This window comes from Gobio gobio (assembly GCF_949357685.1).
Source record: "Gobio gobio genome assembly, chromosome: 7".
NCBI classification, from domain to species: domain Eukaryota; kingdom Metazoa; phylum Chordata; class Actinopteri; order Cypriniformes; family Gobionidae; genus Gobio; species Gobio gobio.
The window spans coordinates 16,141,538-16,158,989 of record NC_137103.1 but is presented as its reverse complement, the minus strand read 5'-3'; the positions used below and the strand labels follow the sequence as shown (position 1 = coordinate 16,158,989).

The window sequence follows — 17,452 nt, the reverse complement described above, 5'->3', positions numbered from 1 at the left end:
ATGTATTGACACAGCGCTAGAAGTATTGAGATTTCTGTGAAGCACGACTGCGCGCGCCGCCGGGAGATGATAGAGCATGTCGCAACTCCGTATGGTTTTTCAACACTCTGGCTTTAACTGTTATGCCATATTAGCGCCAAAACGCTATTTATTGTTTGAATTTCGCATTAAAACTTTAAAAAATGTAAAAGCTTAGACATTGTTTAATATCAAAAGCAGGTTTGGCAATTTGGCGTGAGATTAAGTTGGGCAGCGTGAGAGCGTGAGACAGAGCCTGAAAGCGTGAGTGTCACGCCAAATGCGTGAGAGTTGGCAACCCTAGGCAAAAGAGAACTCGATGTGAGCAGGAAACTGACGCGAGTCTATCTATGCATCGAGTGTGTGTGTGTGTGTGTGTGTGTGTGTGTGTGTGTCAGTGTCCCTTGAATAGCTGACATGAGACACATCCACACAGACAGGACACTGACACACACACATACACATACACACACACACACACAGACAGGACACACACACACACACACACACACACACACACACACACACACACACACACAGACAGGACACTAACACACACACAGACAGGACACTGGCATACAGCGCGCTCTCTTGTGTCTTGTCGCGCTTGGAAGCATTTACATGAATAGGAGCGTGATCATGTAACGCTAAGCAAAAATGGATATAAAAACGGATGCTGTGTTATTTGCGTTAAATATTTTTAATGCGTTAAGCTTCCGTTTCACGTTGACCGAGTTTGGTGGAGATTGAATAAATCACCTACGAGGAGAACGTAAAAACTCAGACCCTGAATTATACAAATATTCACGTTCAAACAAAAACTTTCTGTGAAAAAAAGACACTTATAAACAGACACTTGTAGAAAATAATGTGAATTTTTTTTTAAAATAAATTTGAACTATGTCAGTAAATAATGAATTTAAAGACAAATGTGTCAAAAGTGATCTTTGCAAACACAGCACATGACCTTCTGTAAAGCACATGTATAGAAAACACACTCACACTCCTCTGTTTTAAAAAAAGAGTTCTGTCTGAATGAGTACATGAAATCACGGCTGTCAGATGATAAGAATTGTAACTCAAATGTGATTTAGAAAATGAGTTCTGTAGTGATATAGTGTCATAGTTCATGTCCACATTAACCACTACGTTGTAATACCAATAGCCATGTCATCATACACATTTGTGTCCTCATAAATCACATAAGCAAGCACAGAGAGAGAGAGAGAGAGAAAGGGAGTTTCAAAAATAATACAACACTGCCCCCTTTTGGTGATAGAGGGGAGGGCACACAAACAGTCAAAAACATTATTAAACTTTGACATGTTGCCATGGCAGCATTATTTGAAATATCAGGAATTCATTCATATGTCTCTATCTGTCATGTTTTCACATTATACTGATGAAGTTTGAAGTCAATCGTGTGAAAATAAGATGGTGATTCAAAGCATTTTTGAAAGTGACACACTTCCTGCTGCCAGTTGGTGGCGCTATAACTTTGACTCACAAAAGTCATATCCATGTGATCGGCCTCTTACAACGAACACACAGCTGAAGTTTCATCCAAATCAGTCAATGTTTGCACAAGTTATTACACACTTCCTGTTTACCTTTTCTCGCCATAAATTCGTTGCTTCGCCACGGCCAAACCGTTTAAGATATCAAAAATCCGTTCGCAATTTAGCATCCTCTGTGTCTTGACTTCATGCTGACCGAGTTTGGCACTGATTGAAACAATGGCCTCGGAGGAGTATATTAAATTCCAGAGCATGTGTTTTCAGAACAACCCATATTAGCTCACTTCCTGTTGGGCTGACACGTAACTTAGAGCACGAAAGTTGTTTGGCCCGATGAGGTCTATATGTGTACCGAGTTTCATACATGTACGTGCAAGTGTGTTTGATATATAGACCAAGTTTTCAGACCCCACTTTAGGGGGCGCTGTCAAGCCCCCCTGCCACGCCCGGGTACCAGCTTCAGCCCGGCTCTGATGGCCGCGCATTCCGATGTGTGTGCAAAGTTTCAAGAGTTTTTGAGCATGGTAAGGGCCCCAAAAGTGCCCGAGAAGTCGATAAAATAATAATAATAATAATAATTAAAGCTGCGAGCAGCGATGACGGGCCCAAGCCGGTGGCACCGCCACCCCGGTGGCATCAGTTTAACTGTGCACGGCAGGCAATAGGCATTTAAAATGGGAAAACATAAAAGGACTATGTCAAAGTCATCTGAATTCACCACATTAACTGCAGCAGTTGGTGCTGCTATGACCACAAACCACAACAGCCACATCTATGAGATCAATTAAATTTATATGAATTTCATGTCAGATTATGTCAAAGGTCAAATTGGAATGAGTTCAGAATACCATTCGAATGCTGATGTTGTTTTATTCTAACACTTCTCTTCATGTGTTTTTGAGCTACCTTAGCTACCGTTTGTGCACCAATCTTATGCACCATAAAACATGCTTTCATTTCAATATGGGTGGTCCAATAAATTTTTTTTAATAAAAAATGTATAAATGGAGCCAAATCACAGAAACTGCAAAGATGATTTTAATATCAGTGTCAGGTAAGAGTAAGATGCGTGTCTACATTTTATGGAAGTTTATTATAAATAGCCACTTTTATAAAATCATGTGAAATTTATGTTTGAATACATTTATATTATATCAGTAAATAATTAATTTAAAGACATGTGCATCATACGTGATCTTGGCAAACACATCACATGACGTTTTTATTTCAAGTGATAGTTATTTGTGATAGCCTATATGAAAGGGTTAAATTATGATCAAGAGAGAAAGTCACACACACACACACACACACACACACACACACACACACACACACACACACACACACACACACACACACACACAGACACACACAATGATAGAGTGAGAGTGAGGGGGAGGGGAAGGACTGAGAGAAAGGCACACACACAAACTCACAGGGTGAGAGAGAGACCCCCCCCCCCCCCCCCCCCCCCACACACACACACAGATAGAGAGGGGGAAGGGGAAAGACAGGCAGATGGCATTCCATAGACTTAATGGTTTGTATACTGTACAAACTGTACATTCTATCCCCCTACACTACCCCTAAGCCTACATATCGCACACACACACACACACACACACCATAGCTGTCAACCCTCCCGTTTTTTCCGGGTTTCTCACGTATTTTAGCTCTTTTCCCGCTGTCTTCCCGTTTTAGTATTTTCCCGTAAAATATCCCGTATTTTTACGTCCTGATTGTGTTAACTCAGAACACGCAACTATCTGGTTTAGTGCCAGAAGACGCGAATGAGAAGTCGCGCGCACTGTGAGAAAATTTTCCGTGCACTCATCCAAGAGCGCGCACACGTCTCTCAGCGCGCAAATATTGAGTTCTCTTTCAAGTCTTGCTCTTGAACGGACAAACTCACGCAAAAAGTATGTCAACATATTGATGAGTATTCTAGCAGACATAGTCTGTATATAGCTTAAGTAAGCTTTTATACAGTCCAGAAAAGACGACGCATATCCGAGGTCTTAAAGGGGCAGTAGCCTTTACTGCTGTCTGTTTAATGTCAAACAAAAGACAAGGGCATCACTCACTGCTCTTGATTGAATAACTTTTGTAAGTTTAATAGGATTAATCTTTAATTTATACAGTCATATATGCAATGTTATTTTACATTTGATCAATTTCTGTACCTGAAAACTAATGTTAGACGTACCTGAAAAACCTGAAAAGCATAGTTTATTTTATTAGTATCTTTGCTCAATAGTATTTATTTGTGCTGCTGCTTGTATTTAAATGATTTGTTCTTATTATTTTCTTTATTTTTATTTGACAGTAGTCCTTTTTTCCCTGAACATAACAAATACTGAACCGTACCGAAACGGTGAACCTTAAACCGTGATACAAACCGAACCGTGAGCAATCTGTACCGTTACACCCCTAGCGTAACATATGATAAAATGACTGAAAAAAGGTTGGGTGTTGGGTGTTGGGTGTCCATTTGTGTCCTGATATTTCACAAAAACATGCCACACACACACACACACACACACACACACACACACACACACACACACACACACACACACACACACACACACACAGAGAGAGAGAGAAACAAGTTTTTTTTTTATCCTGCTTCAAAACTAACACAATGCTGCCATCTTGTGTTCATTGAGGGAAGGGCAGCACACACGGGCACAATAAATTATACAAAGAAATATTTATAAAATATATATATATTCATCTGAAAAATAGTACAGTCATTTTAAATTAATCTAAGTTCAATTACCAAACATACAATCTTAATTTAATTTAAATCAAAATATTATTTTACAAGATATGAGACAATTACTGTTCCCCTTTTTTTGTCCTTATTTAATCCCTCGCCGTGGCAACACCGTTTGAGATATCCAATATTCGTTCGCATTTAAGCATCTTCCGTATCTTTGTTTCATGTTGACCGAGTTTGGTGGAGATTGAATAAATCGCCTACGAGGAGAACGTAAAAACTCAGACCCTGAATTACATAAATATTCACCTTCAAACCAAAATATCTGACTTCCTGTTGGTCGGAGCTAATGACTGTAAATTAGAAAGTTGTCCGGCTCGAAGAGAACAATATATGTACCGAGTTTGGTGACTCAAGATAAAACTAACCCCCCCACTTTTGTCAAAAGGTGGCGCTAGAGAGCCCCTCATCCCCGCCCGTTTCTGAGGCTTTGTCCATGTGTACTGACTGACATCTCTGATGTGTGTGTTGAGTTTCAAGCAGTTTCAAGCAATTTCAAGCATGCTAAGAGCCTCAGAACAACACTGCTACCTTTTAGTGAGGGGAGGGCAGACAGAGAATAAATATTCAGAAGAAATATATTAAATAAAATAAATATATTGATCTGAAAAATAGTATGATTATTTTAAAGCTATTTGGTTACATTTTAATAAAACATTGTTTTAGTATGTTTTTAAACACACACACATACACGTTGTGATACCAGTGTAATACCCATGTCATTATACAAATTTGTGTCCTCATAAATCACAAACAAGAGAGAGAGAGAGAGAGAGAGAGAGAGAGAGAGAGAAACAAGTTTTTTTTTTATCCTGCTTCAAAACTAATACAATGCTGCCATCTTGTGTTCATTGAGGGGAGAGCAGCAGACACAGAGAATTTCTGTTCCCCTTTTTTGTCCTTATTTAATCCCTTGCCATGGAAACACCGTTTGAGATATCCAATATCCGTTCACATTTTAGCATCTTCAGTATCTTTGTTTCATGTTGACCGAGTTTGGTGGAGATTGAATAAAACGCCTACGAGGAGAACGTAAAAACTCAGACCCCGATTTAACCAAAAATTTACCTTCAAACCAAAATATCTGACTTCCTGTTGGTCGGAGCTAATGACTGTAAATTAGAAAGTTGTCCGGCTCGATGAGGTCAATATATATACTGAGTTTGGTGATTGTAGATGAAACGAAGCCCTTCACTTTTGTCAAAAGGTGGCGCTAGAGAGCCCCTCATCCCCGCCCGTTTCTGAGGCTTTGCCCATGTGTACTGACTGACATCTCTGATGTGTGTGTTGAGTTTCAAGCAGTTTCAAGCAATTTCAAGCATGCTAAGAGCCTCAGAACAGCCAAAAGATTATTAAACTTTGACACGTTGCCATGGCAACAGTATTTGAAATTTCAGGAATCCATTTCATACGTCTCTATCTGTCATGTTTTCACATTATACTGATGAAGTTTGAAATAAATCTGGTGAAAATAAGATGGTGATTCAAAGCATTTTTGAAAGTGACACACTTCCTGCTGCCAGTTGGTGGCGCTATAACTTTGACTCACAAAAGTCATATCCATGTGATCGGCTTCTTATAACAAACACACAGCTGAAGTTTCATCCAAACCAGTCAATGTTTGCACAAGTTATAACACACTTCCTGTTTCCCTTTTCTCGCCATAAATTCGTTGCATCGCCACGGCCAAACCATTTGAGATATCAAAAATCCGCTCGCAATTTAGCATCCTGAATATGTTCACGTAATGCTGACCGAGTTTGGCAATGATCGAAACAATGGCCTCGGAGGAGTATATTAAATTCCAGAGCATGCGTTTTCCGAACAACCCATAATAGCTCACTTCCTGTTGGGCTGACACATAACTATGAGCACGAAAGTTGTTCGGCCCGATGAGATCTAAATGTGTACCAAGTTTCATACATGTACGTGCAAGTGTGTTTGATATATGGACCAAGTTTTCAGACCCCACTTTAGGGGGCGCTGTCGAGCCCCCCTGCCACGCCCGGGTACCAGCTTCAGCCCGGCTCTGATGGCCGCGCATTCCGACGCCTGTGCGAAGTTTCAAGAGTTTTCGAGCATGTTAAGTGCCCCAAAAGTACCCGAGAAGTCGAAAAAAAAAAAATAAATAAATAAATAAAAAACAAAGAATAATCTGAGGAAGAACAATAGGGCTCTGCGCCCTTTCAGGGCTTGGGCCCTAATAATAATAAGAAACAGAGGAAGAACAATAGGGCTCTGCGCCCTTTCAGGGCTTGGGCCCTAATAATAATAATAATAATAAGAAACAGAGGAAGAACAATAGGGCTCTGCGCCCTTTCAGGGCTTGGGCCCTAATTATACCTTTAAGTATATCTAGATCAAAAGATTGAGTACAAGTATAGGCCAAATATACTTGGACTTTTCAGTCAGTATAAGTAAAGTATACTTGAGAGTAATTTTAAGTATATTTCTGATAAGTACATAAACTATATTTCTGCGAAGTACATAAAAGGTATACTGAAAGTATACTTTCTTATTTTTGAGTGTAAAAGACGTATACTAATAGCACACTTGAATAAACGTCTTTTTTGTAAGGGTGACAATGAAGTCAAAAAGGCTGTGAAGCACTGCTCTACAGTACATTCTCCGCTGTCTGTTTGTTAAAGGGATAGTTCACCCAAGAATGAAAATTAGCCCATAATTTACTCACCCTCAAGTCATCCTAGGTGTATATGACATTCTTCTTTCAGACGAATAAAATCGGAGTTATATTACAAAAGTCCAGGCTAATCCAAGCATTAGAATTTGATTCATAGTTGCTCTGTTTTTGAAGTCCATAAAAAGTGCATCTGTCTGTCAAATAACGTGCTCCACGCGGCTCCAGGGTGTTAATAAAGGCCTTCTGAAGCGAATTGACGCGCTTGTGTAAGAAAAATATTCATATTTAAAACATTATCAAGTAAACTGGAAAAGTGTTGAATGTTGAAAGTGAAACTCAAGATGTGTGCGTGACGTCATGACGAGCGGACCTGGTCGCGTTAGTCTTTCGATCGGCAGGGGACCTTTCAACAATTTTTCCATTAATTGAACAGGGAAGGCGGTCGGCTGAAAGTTTACTTTATAAAGTTTTAAATATGGATATTTTTCTTACACAAACGCATCGATTTGCTTTAATTTGCCTTTATTAACACCCCAGAGCCGCGTGGAACACGTTATTTGATGGGCAGATGCACTTTTTATGGACTTCAAAAACAGAGCAACTATGAATCCAATTCTAATGCTTGGATTAGCCTGGTATTTTGTAATATAACTCAGATTTTATTCATCTGAAAGAAGAATATCATATACACCTAGGATGACTTGAGGGTGAGTAAATTATGGGCTAATTTTAATTTTTGGGTGAACTATCCCTTTAACATCTTTTGCTAAGTGCTGTTTATATTCAGTTTTATTTTGTTTTTGTTATGACAAAAAAGCATGAGAAAAAAAAAAGCAAAAATAACTCCTAGCGGTTCTGGTTCTGAGTCTTGTCAACACTGCACTTTATTTTGCATTGCTATTTTCTTTGCAAGATTTACGATTAATTAGTCGCTGTAGTTAAATAACAACCAGAATAACAAACGTGCAGTAAACAGTGTTTATAATAATTTTAAATAATGATAACAGTTTGCAATATAATGCAGCATAACGGACTGTTTTGTACAGATAAAATGGTAACATTTTCGATAGTCCACTTTAGACATTCTACTAACTAAGTAACTTTGTAACTACATGTCAACTACGAGTCATTAGATAATTAGTAGACTGTCTGCATAATATAATTTTACAATTTATTTTGATGCTCCCCAACAGACAGTCTACTGTATATAAATAGTTCTTCAAGTATGTTTCAATTTATTCTTCTTACCCAGACCCAACCTAGCAGCCTTCTACTTCTACTTCTACTCTACTCTGACACATAGTTGCAAATTAATGAGAGTTAGTTGACAAGTAGTTGCAAAGTTACTTATAGTAAGTAGAATGTCAAAAGTGGACAATCGAAATCGAGTGTAACCGATAAAATAACTGGAATTCGAAATTCTAAACTCAGGAATATAGTGTTGTCTACAGATCGAGTCAAGGACACTCACCTATCCTCTTTGATTCGGGCCAGCAATGGCTCTAGCCACCCTATAGTGCACTCACAGTGGGCGTCCAGGAAGGTGATGACCTGCCCTCGTGTGGCAGCTGCCCCCCTCAGCCGTGCTCGAATCAAACCTGATCGCTGTTCCATCCTCAAAATTCGAACTGGAACCTCGAGAGTCGCAACATAGTCCTCCAATTTATTCCTTAAAAAATCTGAAAAAACAATCAAACAAACAAACAGATGTCATCTACATAAATGAGATTATGGTGGACAACACATCTTAATGTTGCCCTACTGAGGTCTCTAAGAAGCTGAATTACATTTATGGACTAAATGGACTGTATAGAAATTAGAATTGCACAAAGTTATTCTGCAATTGCGATACCAAAGGCACAACTCAACATGATTAATATGATCAGTAAATTAAATTATGTGATTAGGACCTCTCTCGCTGGCATCATCCACCAGTTGTATCTCAAGCAGCAGGTGTCTGGGTGAGCGGTTTATGGCGCTGTGTATGGTTCTTAGGAGTGTACTCCATGCCTCATTATGAAACACGATCACAATGCTGGTGTTTGGAAGGTCATCAGGGTATGTCTTTGTCTTACAGCTGAGGAACAGACAAGAACAGAACCATGTTTAGACAGAGTCAAGTCAGTTAATTATTTGACTTTTCACTATACACAAAGCAGCTTTATAGACAATCATGATGTTAAAGTTTATGAAATGTTAATATATCCATGCCTTGCATTTAGCACATTAGAGCTGGACAATAAAATATAGATTACATTTTGCAGCGTTTTAAACAATCAAGAAGCCAAGATTTGCTATATAATATATGTTTGCATGAATGTACTGAATGTATGCAGGTCAAGTTTATAATCCAACTTTAAACATAAGGGTGGGCAATAATGTTTACATTTTGTGACGATATAAACAAGCAGGCGAGATTTGCTAAATATTATATATGGCTTATAATATTATTAACCCTCTGAGCACTGAGCTCTTTTCTGGGCCCTGGAGGTGTTTTGACATGCCCTGATATTTGAGCTTATTTCTGTTACTTGTAACATTTTCATTTCAAGTCTGAGTACACTGTTTTAAGCACAAACTCTGCTACAATAATATGTGAGCAGCATGTGTGTAAAAGTTTGTAGTTTTAAGAAAATTACGTTTATACATAGTTTGTGAAGGGCTGCATTAAGACCTCACTGGGCCCCGGGGCTATGAGTTACTACAGGGCCCCCGTCACAATAATAGTATATTCTGTATGTATATATATCACAATATAGTTACTTTTGCTTTAAATAAGATTTTTTACATAGCAACATTTTTGTGCACTTGTCACCAATTTCAGTATCACAAAAAATACTAGCCTAAGTTTAAAAAAAAAACCTTCAAAACAAGCTTACCGAAGACAAGTAAACAGTCACAAATTTCAATAGAGCAAAGATGCATAAGAAATTGACCTACTTGAAAAATGTAAAGCACTAAATAAGAAATATTGGTAACGCTACAATAGGGGTGCACTAATATGCATATATTCATACATAACTAATGCACAGAAAATCATATGTTAATGTATTACTCATGAAGAATTAAACCATTAATTAATTATTACTGCATCAGAAACTAATACATATTCAATATGATTAATACGTTAAGTAATATATGAATTGTTATTAATTAAATGTTTCATAATGTTTTAATTCATTAATAACGTAATAACTAATAGTGTAAATTAATGTAAATTAATGCATCCATTTACATTATTAGTTAATACTATAGGTTATTAAGGAATTCATTCATGAAGACATTTAACTAGCAATTAATATATTACTTAATCTATTAATCATATAGAATCATTATTAATTGCGATGCAATAATAATTAATTAATGGGTTTTTTCTTCATGAGTCATACATTAACTCATGATTATCTGTGCATTAGTTAAGTACATATGGGTGCACTAATATGCACTCATTCGTAAAGTGTTACTGAAATATGATATTGTATAAAGTACAAAAACACAGGATAGTTTATTAACTGTATTAATTCAATATACATTCATTCTTAATTATTTTACAAATCTGATTCAGTCAAGGACAGTGAGTGATTTTGTTTCTGATGTTTGATTACCATTATTGACACAAATGGCAAAAGCAGCTATATTAGGATGCTTTAGACTAAAGTTTAGAGAGTTCACACACACATCATTTACTTTCCCTCAAGTTGTTCTAAACATGTATGAATTTATTTATTCTGTTAAACACAAAATAAGAAATTTTGAAGTATATTGTAACCAAACAGTTGCTGGACCCCACTGACTTTCATAGCATTAAAAAAATATAGGCTAGTATAGAAGTCAATGGGGAACAACTAAAGGATGAGTAAATGATGATCGATTTTTCCTTTCAGGGTGAACTACACCTTTAAGACCTCATTAATATCAGGATCTCATATATAGCCTACTACTACACATGCTTCATCTTAAACTGTTAACGTTTATTTAAGACACAAATGACTACGTATTTGAACGTCAAGCACAAGACACGAAATAGAACTCAAGTTTAGTCAGGCGCTGTACGAGGTACGCGCCGCGCGTATCAGGCTTAATATAGGCTTAATCTTAATTTGACATTCACATTTAATACCTTAATTAATGCTCACTCGCTGCTTAATGTGTCCGAATGGTTTAAAAACAATGCTTAAAAAGCGTTGATAAGCATAAATTATAAGCTTACATGATGATGGCTTAACGATTGAAAACATTTCAACGGGGGTAATCTAGAGTATTGGGTTAGGCTAGAGTTTGTTCAAACATAAAAAGCAAAAATAGCCTACATCCATCAAGTTTAAAATCAAACTAACCTAAAATCAGTTGGGACGATGATGCTGTGTTTTTATCTGCTTCATATGCCCATCAACTTGCACTCCAACAGCTTTAGTAAAATGACCTGTTGGCTGGGGATTTTACTAACTCGATCTCTGCTCTTTGTCTTTTAAGTTTTTCCTTTTTTGAACTTGTTTTTTAGAATAGCTGACATTTATACCTATTGAAGATCGTTCTTTGCGTGACCATTTCAGGTTAGTCTACACTAGAACGAAGTGAAGAGTGTGGAGGTGATTGGTGGATGCGGACATAATAAAGGTGCAGCGATCACCTAATACCTGCAGATCGTTCAAAAGTTACATATAGAATAAGTGCATTTGATTTGTAAACCACACTCAAACTTGACGTTTCAATCCCTAAATAACAGCGCTAATAAGTGGGGGCGTGTTGGGGCTTTGGCGATCTGCGATACCGATAGCAAGTCAAACTACTCCACAGCCAATCACGGGCCCCCTCCTTGCTCGGGCCCCGGGGCTTAAGCCCCGCCTAGCCCTATGGTTAATGCTGCCCTGGGTTTGTGGAAAGAAAAAAAAATTAAGTCGCTGTTATAAGGCTATAAAACCCATACTGAATATTTGTTCACAAGACTTTTGAAAACTGGATCACGTGGGCTAGAATTTTTGCTTCAAGACGATGTAAAAATCACTCTGGCCACTCATTCACAATAAACAACATACTGGTTTAAAATTTGTAAGACATGTTTTGTATCAGGAAGGCTTATGCGGGGAGGGCTTGAATGTCATGAATATTGATGTGTCTCACACCTGAGAAAGACAAAGATCAATTTCCTAATCCTAATGGCCCAATCAGCTGAATGACTGTGAGGGTATAGAACAAAGAATCTGAAGAGATTAAAAGAATGGCTTTTTGAATTGTTTGCATTTATTTACAACACAACATAATCCAAACATACACCACAATGGACAAAAAGTGGGACAAAAGTAAGTCCCTTACTTTTTATTTTTAAAAAAATAGTGGTTCCCTTTCAGTCGGTCACGTTCGACGTACGTCACCAACGAATTGGGATCACTTCTGGGAGCTCCTATCAGCGTCAAGATAAAGAGAACAGGCCAGTGGGCAAGTGGCGTGCGAGATTTGCATCAGCGGCAGCCGCAAGCTCACTGATACAGTTATAAGCTGCTGTTCTCACAGCACTGTTTGGTCTGTTGGTTCGGTGAGGGCACACTTCTCTCATATATTTTACAGCGGTCGCTCCTTGTTGCTTCAGCACATTTAAAAGAGCTTTTCTTCTAAAAGAGCAGCGCGGGTGTGACACAAGATGTCATTCCACCCGTGCGTTTCTGGATGCGGTTGTTTCCTGTCCTTATTGACGGCCACGATCCCTCTCGCATAAACATGTTGAGATTGCGTTCATGGGTGATCCATGTTCTCTCAGGGGAACGGCATCACGTCGAGGCGCTGTTTGTCTCACCTTCCTCGTGAGGGTTTGAGTGTTCAGCGCGCCGTGTGCAGCCTACTTGCTGGCTGACAGCGTTGCTAAGAGCTTCAGATGCGCAGGCGAGACTATGAAAGACTATGACCCTTCACTTATACCCCGATCTAGATTCTTTTCTGGTGCACCAGAAAAGGGGCTACTTTGGCTGATAAGCCTGGGTGATCTGAGGATTACAGTGAGGCTTCCCCACCGAGTACGTCTCCGTGGGCCCCCACTCCTCTATCGCATCACAAGCATGTTGAGTCTGTGTTCGTGGGTGCTTCATGTTCTCTCATGAGAGCATGACCACGTCGGCACGTTGTTCATCTTGCCTTTTTCATAAGGGCTTGAGTGTTCAGCGCGTCTCACGGCCACGCTCACTATCTTACACTGCCTGCTTGTAGCTTACAGATGGGATTGCTGGTCCTTAAAAAAGGAAAAAAAAGGGGGACCTAGCGTTCCATTTGGGGCTCTAGCAGAGGACAGTTGTCAATCGCTGCATCAAAGAGAGAGGGCTGTTATGTGTTGAAAATGAAGATGATGCTGAGATTCCCACTATAATAGTGGGTGCTCATGCTGAATCAGATTCCTACTTGACAGCCATGCATTCCTGGGTGGCTGGGGCGTAGTGCAACACGTAAATCGCCTTGCCTTTTCCCGGATGTGCATTGGAAGGCTTTGGCATTGTGGAACTACTTGGTGCCAAAATATGGAACACCAAAAGGGCTATAATCTGTATAAAGTTTTCCTCTCTCTGACTACCCTCATCGGTGGAGTGCCACTGGCAGGCCACCTCCGCCCTGCGCTCTTAGTACACGAGGGTAGTTCTGAGCCGAGGTTGAGCTGCGCACAGTGACTGACTATATTTAAAGTCATAGCGCTGCCCCTCGGCCAGACGATGTCCACCATGGTCCAGAAACACCATTGGTGACCCCTCAGCCTGCTCATCACCATGGGCATCGGTCCCACGATGGGTGGAAAACCATTGGTAATTCTGTTCTGCCACTGGTGTTAAAAACAGCCAGTGGTACCCAAATTCTTAAGAGCAGTTCCAATACCTCTGGGTCTCGGGAGTTCAGGAATGGCAGCGTGTGACGCTACGAAGCCTCACCGCTCTCATTCCCCTCCCATCAAGAGGGTGAGAATGGCAGTGTGCGACGCCGGGGAGCCTCGCCACTCTCATTCCCCTCTTCTCAGCGGTGCGAGGACGACAGTGCGCGATGCTATGCCTCTCAGCTCTTGTTCCCCGCTGAGGAAGTAGGTGAGGCAGGCTGTGTGCGACGCCACAAAGCCTTGCCACGCTCAGCCCCTCCTTCAATCGGAGAGTGCGCTTGGCGGTGTACGACGCTTCCATGCCTTGTCACCCTCTGGTGCCTCTCCAAATTGCCAGCAGGGGGTGCCGGCTGTGGGGACGCACATAAGCGGCCTTCCAACACTCGCACACCTCCTCAGCGGAAGCAGGTAGTGTTGCAAAGCACACTCAGACCCCACTTTGGGCCGCTACCATGCCGCCCGAGTCGGGTCCCTGCACGCCGCTACGCTGCCCTGCTGCGGGTATGTCTGTGGTGCCATTGGTCCCGCTTGCACAGTCACTGGGAGCCTGGCTAGCGCTTCCCAGCCCGTCTCGCCGGCTCATCCGTCCCATCAGACTCGGCTATGCGATTCAGTTCGCCCGGCGTCCCCCCAAGTTCAGGGGCATTCACTTCACCACCGTGTCGAAGGAGGATGCCCCTGTGCTCCAGGCGGAGATCGCAGTCCTACTGGCGAAGGACGCGATAGAGCCGGTCCCTCCAGCCGATATGAAGTCCGGATTCTACAGCTCGCACTTCATTGTACCCAAGAAAGGCAGCGGGTTACGGCCGATCTTGGATCTGCAATTCTTGAACAGGTCCCTTTACAGGCTGCCGTTAAGAATGCTAATGCAGAAACGCATCTTCAGGTGCATCCGTCCCCAAGATTGGTAAGCAGCGATCGACCTGAAGGACGTGTACTTTCATGTCTCGATTGTTCCTCGACGCGGACCGTTCCTACGCGTTGCGTTTGAGGGACTGGCATATCAGTACAGAGTCTTACCCTTCGGGCTGTCCCTGTAGCCCCGTGTCTTCACGAAAGTCGCTGTTGCTGTTGATCCCAATTGCTTTCACTTTGTTATAATACCACTAACAGGTGACCATAGAACATTTAGTATTGAGGAAATTTCACAAATGGACTTATTGCACAGGTGGTAACCAATCATGGTACCATGCTTGAATTCACAGAGCTCCTGACAGTGACCCATTCTTTCACAAATTTTTGTAGAAGCAGTCTGCATACCTAGGTGCTTGATTGTATACACTTGTGACCATGAAAGTGAAAGGAACAACTGAATTCAATGATTTGGGGGGGTGTCCCAATACTTTTGACAATATAGTGTATGTCCCAGGTTGCCTTAATACAACATTGAATCATTGTTGATCTCTGATACTGAACACTGATTTCATACAAACATAAAATCAACTCTTCTGCAATTATATTCTTCTTGAGTAAAACTTGCAGCAGACGAGTAAATATATGTTGTTTATATGTTACTTGCAAACTCTTGTATTTAATTAGAATGCATGGCTCTTTATTTTATTTTTCTGCTTGTTTGCAAGTTTTATTACATATATCTTTTATTTGTTTAATTAGTTTAAAATTAATAGTGTACATATTTGGTTAAAATCGATTCTCTATTTTCGCTTTCGAAACTTGTGCTGGTTGGTCCGATTGATTGTGAAATCGATTTTCGAACGTAAAGTGACAGCCCTAATGGCTATTGAATGGCTCTCAATGTAGAAAGATGCTTTTTGCAAGCAAAAATGTAATTATAGTATCTAACTAATTAGCAAGACATTGACCCCCTGTGTCACATACATACAGTGAAAAATAACATGAAATAGTTCACTTCATACAGTACATCACAAATCAGCCATAATCACTCATCTATTAAGTGAATAAAAAGAACTGTATCAAGCATTTCAAACAGGACTGACAAGTGTATTCTGCTGCTGTCTTAATGTAGCCACAGTAGCTAGTGGTCTAGTGTCACTAAGAGATCTTAAATAAGGCATTAAGCTGCACCGGAGATGGAGTGAGCAGAGGGAACAAATAAATAAATGGATGAGTAGCAGAGGGAGGAGGTTTATAGTTCTGCTTCTCTTTGTGTGCACAGACAGGATGGGGACAAAAGGGTACAAACTGGAGGCAGATTACAGATGATAGCATGCAGCATCTATCTATGAATATCATCCAACAGCGACCCACAGGAGATTTCTGCTGTAGGCAGTGAGTGAATTGAACAAACTCAGTGCTTCTGAGTTATCTTACTGCAGTATTATACCAATGTTGTTGCTCTGGGAGACGAGTGGATTTAATCTCACCCCAAGGTTTTCTTACATGTTTTTCTAAAGTATTCATTAGTAGTGCTTACCATAGAGATTGTGAGATTAAATCCACTTGTCTCCCACTATTTCTATTGTGCATAGATGTGATTTTAACAAACACATAAGCAAAGGTATTAAACTTAAGAATGTAACTCATTCCACATTGTGGTATGGCCATAAATGACTCCTCAAATCAAGCAGCTTGTTGGCTAACAGTCTCAGACTGACGGCAGAAAGTCTGGACTCTATCGCAGCTTTCTTTGGCCAAGGACCGTCCAAGAGGATGTTTGACTGACATGTAATGCAACCAATCACAGTTCGTTTTATTCCGTGTCATGTTTAGGGGCGTGAACATGTAAAGTCGATGTCCCTGCAATAATAGACCGGCATGCATCTATAAATTAATAATTCAAGTATTCAATAATTAATTAATTGTGCAAGTTTACTGCAACAATGGAGCCGCAAAATTCACATACTGTGGAAAATCCGGGTAAGCGCTCATTGTCACAGTTGTAAACACTACGGCGTTCTTCTTCCACGTTTCTAGGCGTTAAAGAATGCAACACACGGTGGCCTCCAGGTTGTGGCCCATAAACAGCTTCTGTTTTTAAATCCATCTTTCAGGACAAGCCGTTGTGCGAATCCTTCATTGAACTCGCGAAGATTGTGGAAGCTTTCCTCCGTGAAATGTGCAGCGGGAGCCGCGCGCGCCCGTCGTGCATTCACACTGGCAGTGTTTGTCTCGCACAGCTGAACCGCGGCTCGTGAATTGCAAATACAGACGAATATTGTCCATTATGTCACATTTTCCAGTCTTCTCCTCCGACCCCTGTCTGTCTCATGCTTTGATTTATGATGGGCAGCATATATCTGCTGCAAATGCGACCTGTTCCCCTCTGTCTCATACACACATGCATATAACATGCTGTATGTTAAACGCACTGCAACGCACCCCCGTCCCTAGGAAGGCTGAACAAAGCAAGTACCCCAGACCTGCAATCCGGATGAAAATAACAGCGTTTCGCCGGCATTGCGGCAACAACACTCCAGCCTAGTAACCACAACAACGCAGCGATACAAAATGGCCTCGCCCCCCTTATTCTCGGAGGAGGGGTTTATGTAAATATTGGGGCTGGTGATGTCAGCAACCCCGGAGGAATGTCTGTAGTCGCCTACCGGCCGTTTGCTGTAGTCCTTAGAAATTGATTTCTTTAAAAGCAAATATCTCACTGTGCTTTAAACTTTGAGCATTGTAACTTTGCAGATGTTGTTTATGCTCAAGCAGCAACACTACACGCT

General features: G+C 40.6%; 1 protein-coding gene across 2 annotated transcripts in view; it reads right to left on the bottom strand.

Moving 5' to 3' along the window:
* The window catches only part of galnt13 (polypeptide N-acetylgalactosaminyltransferase 13), a 133,308-nt gene that overhangs the window by 66,151 nt on the left and 49,705 nt on the right, over window positions 1–17,452 (bottom strand). For both annotated transcript variants that reach the window (XM_079821924.1, XM_079821925.1), the window contains exons 4-5: window positions 8,869–9,035; window positions 8,430–8,637 (exon numbers count right to left, since the gene is read on the bottom strand). In XM_079821924.1, the coding sequence (XP_079678050.1) occupies window positions 8,430–8,637; window positions 8,869–9,035 (375 nt within the window). The remainder of the gene's footprint in view (window positions 1–8,429; window positions 8,638–8,868; window positions 9,036–17,452) is intronic.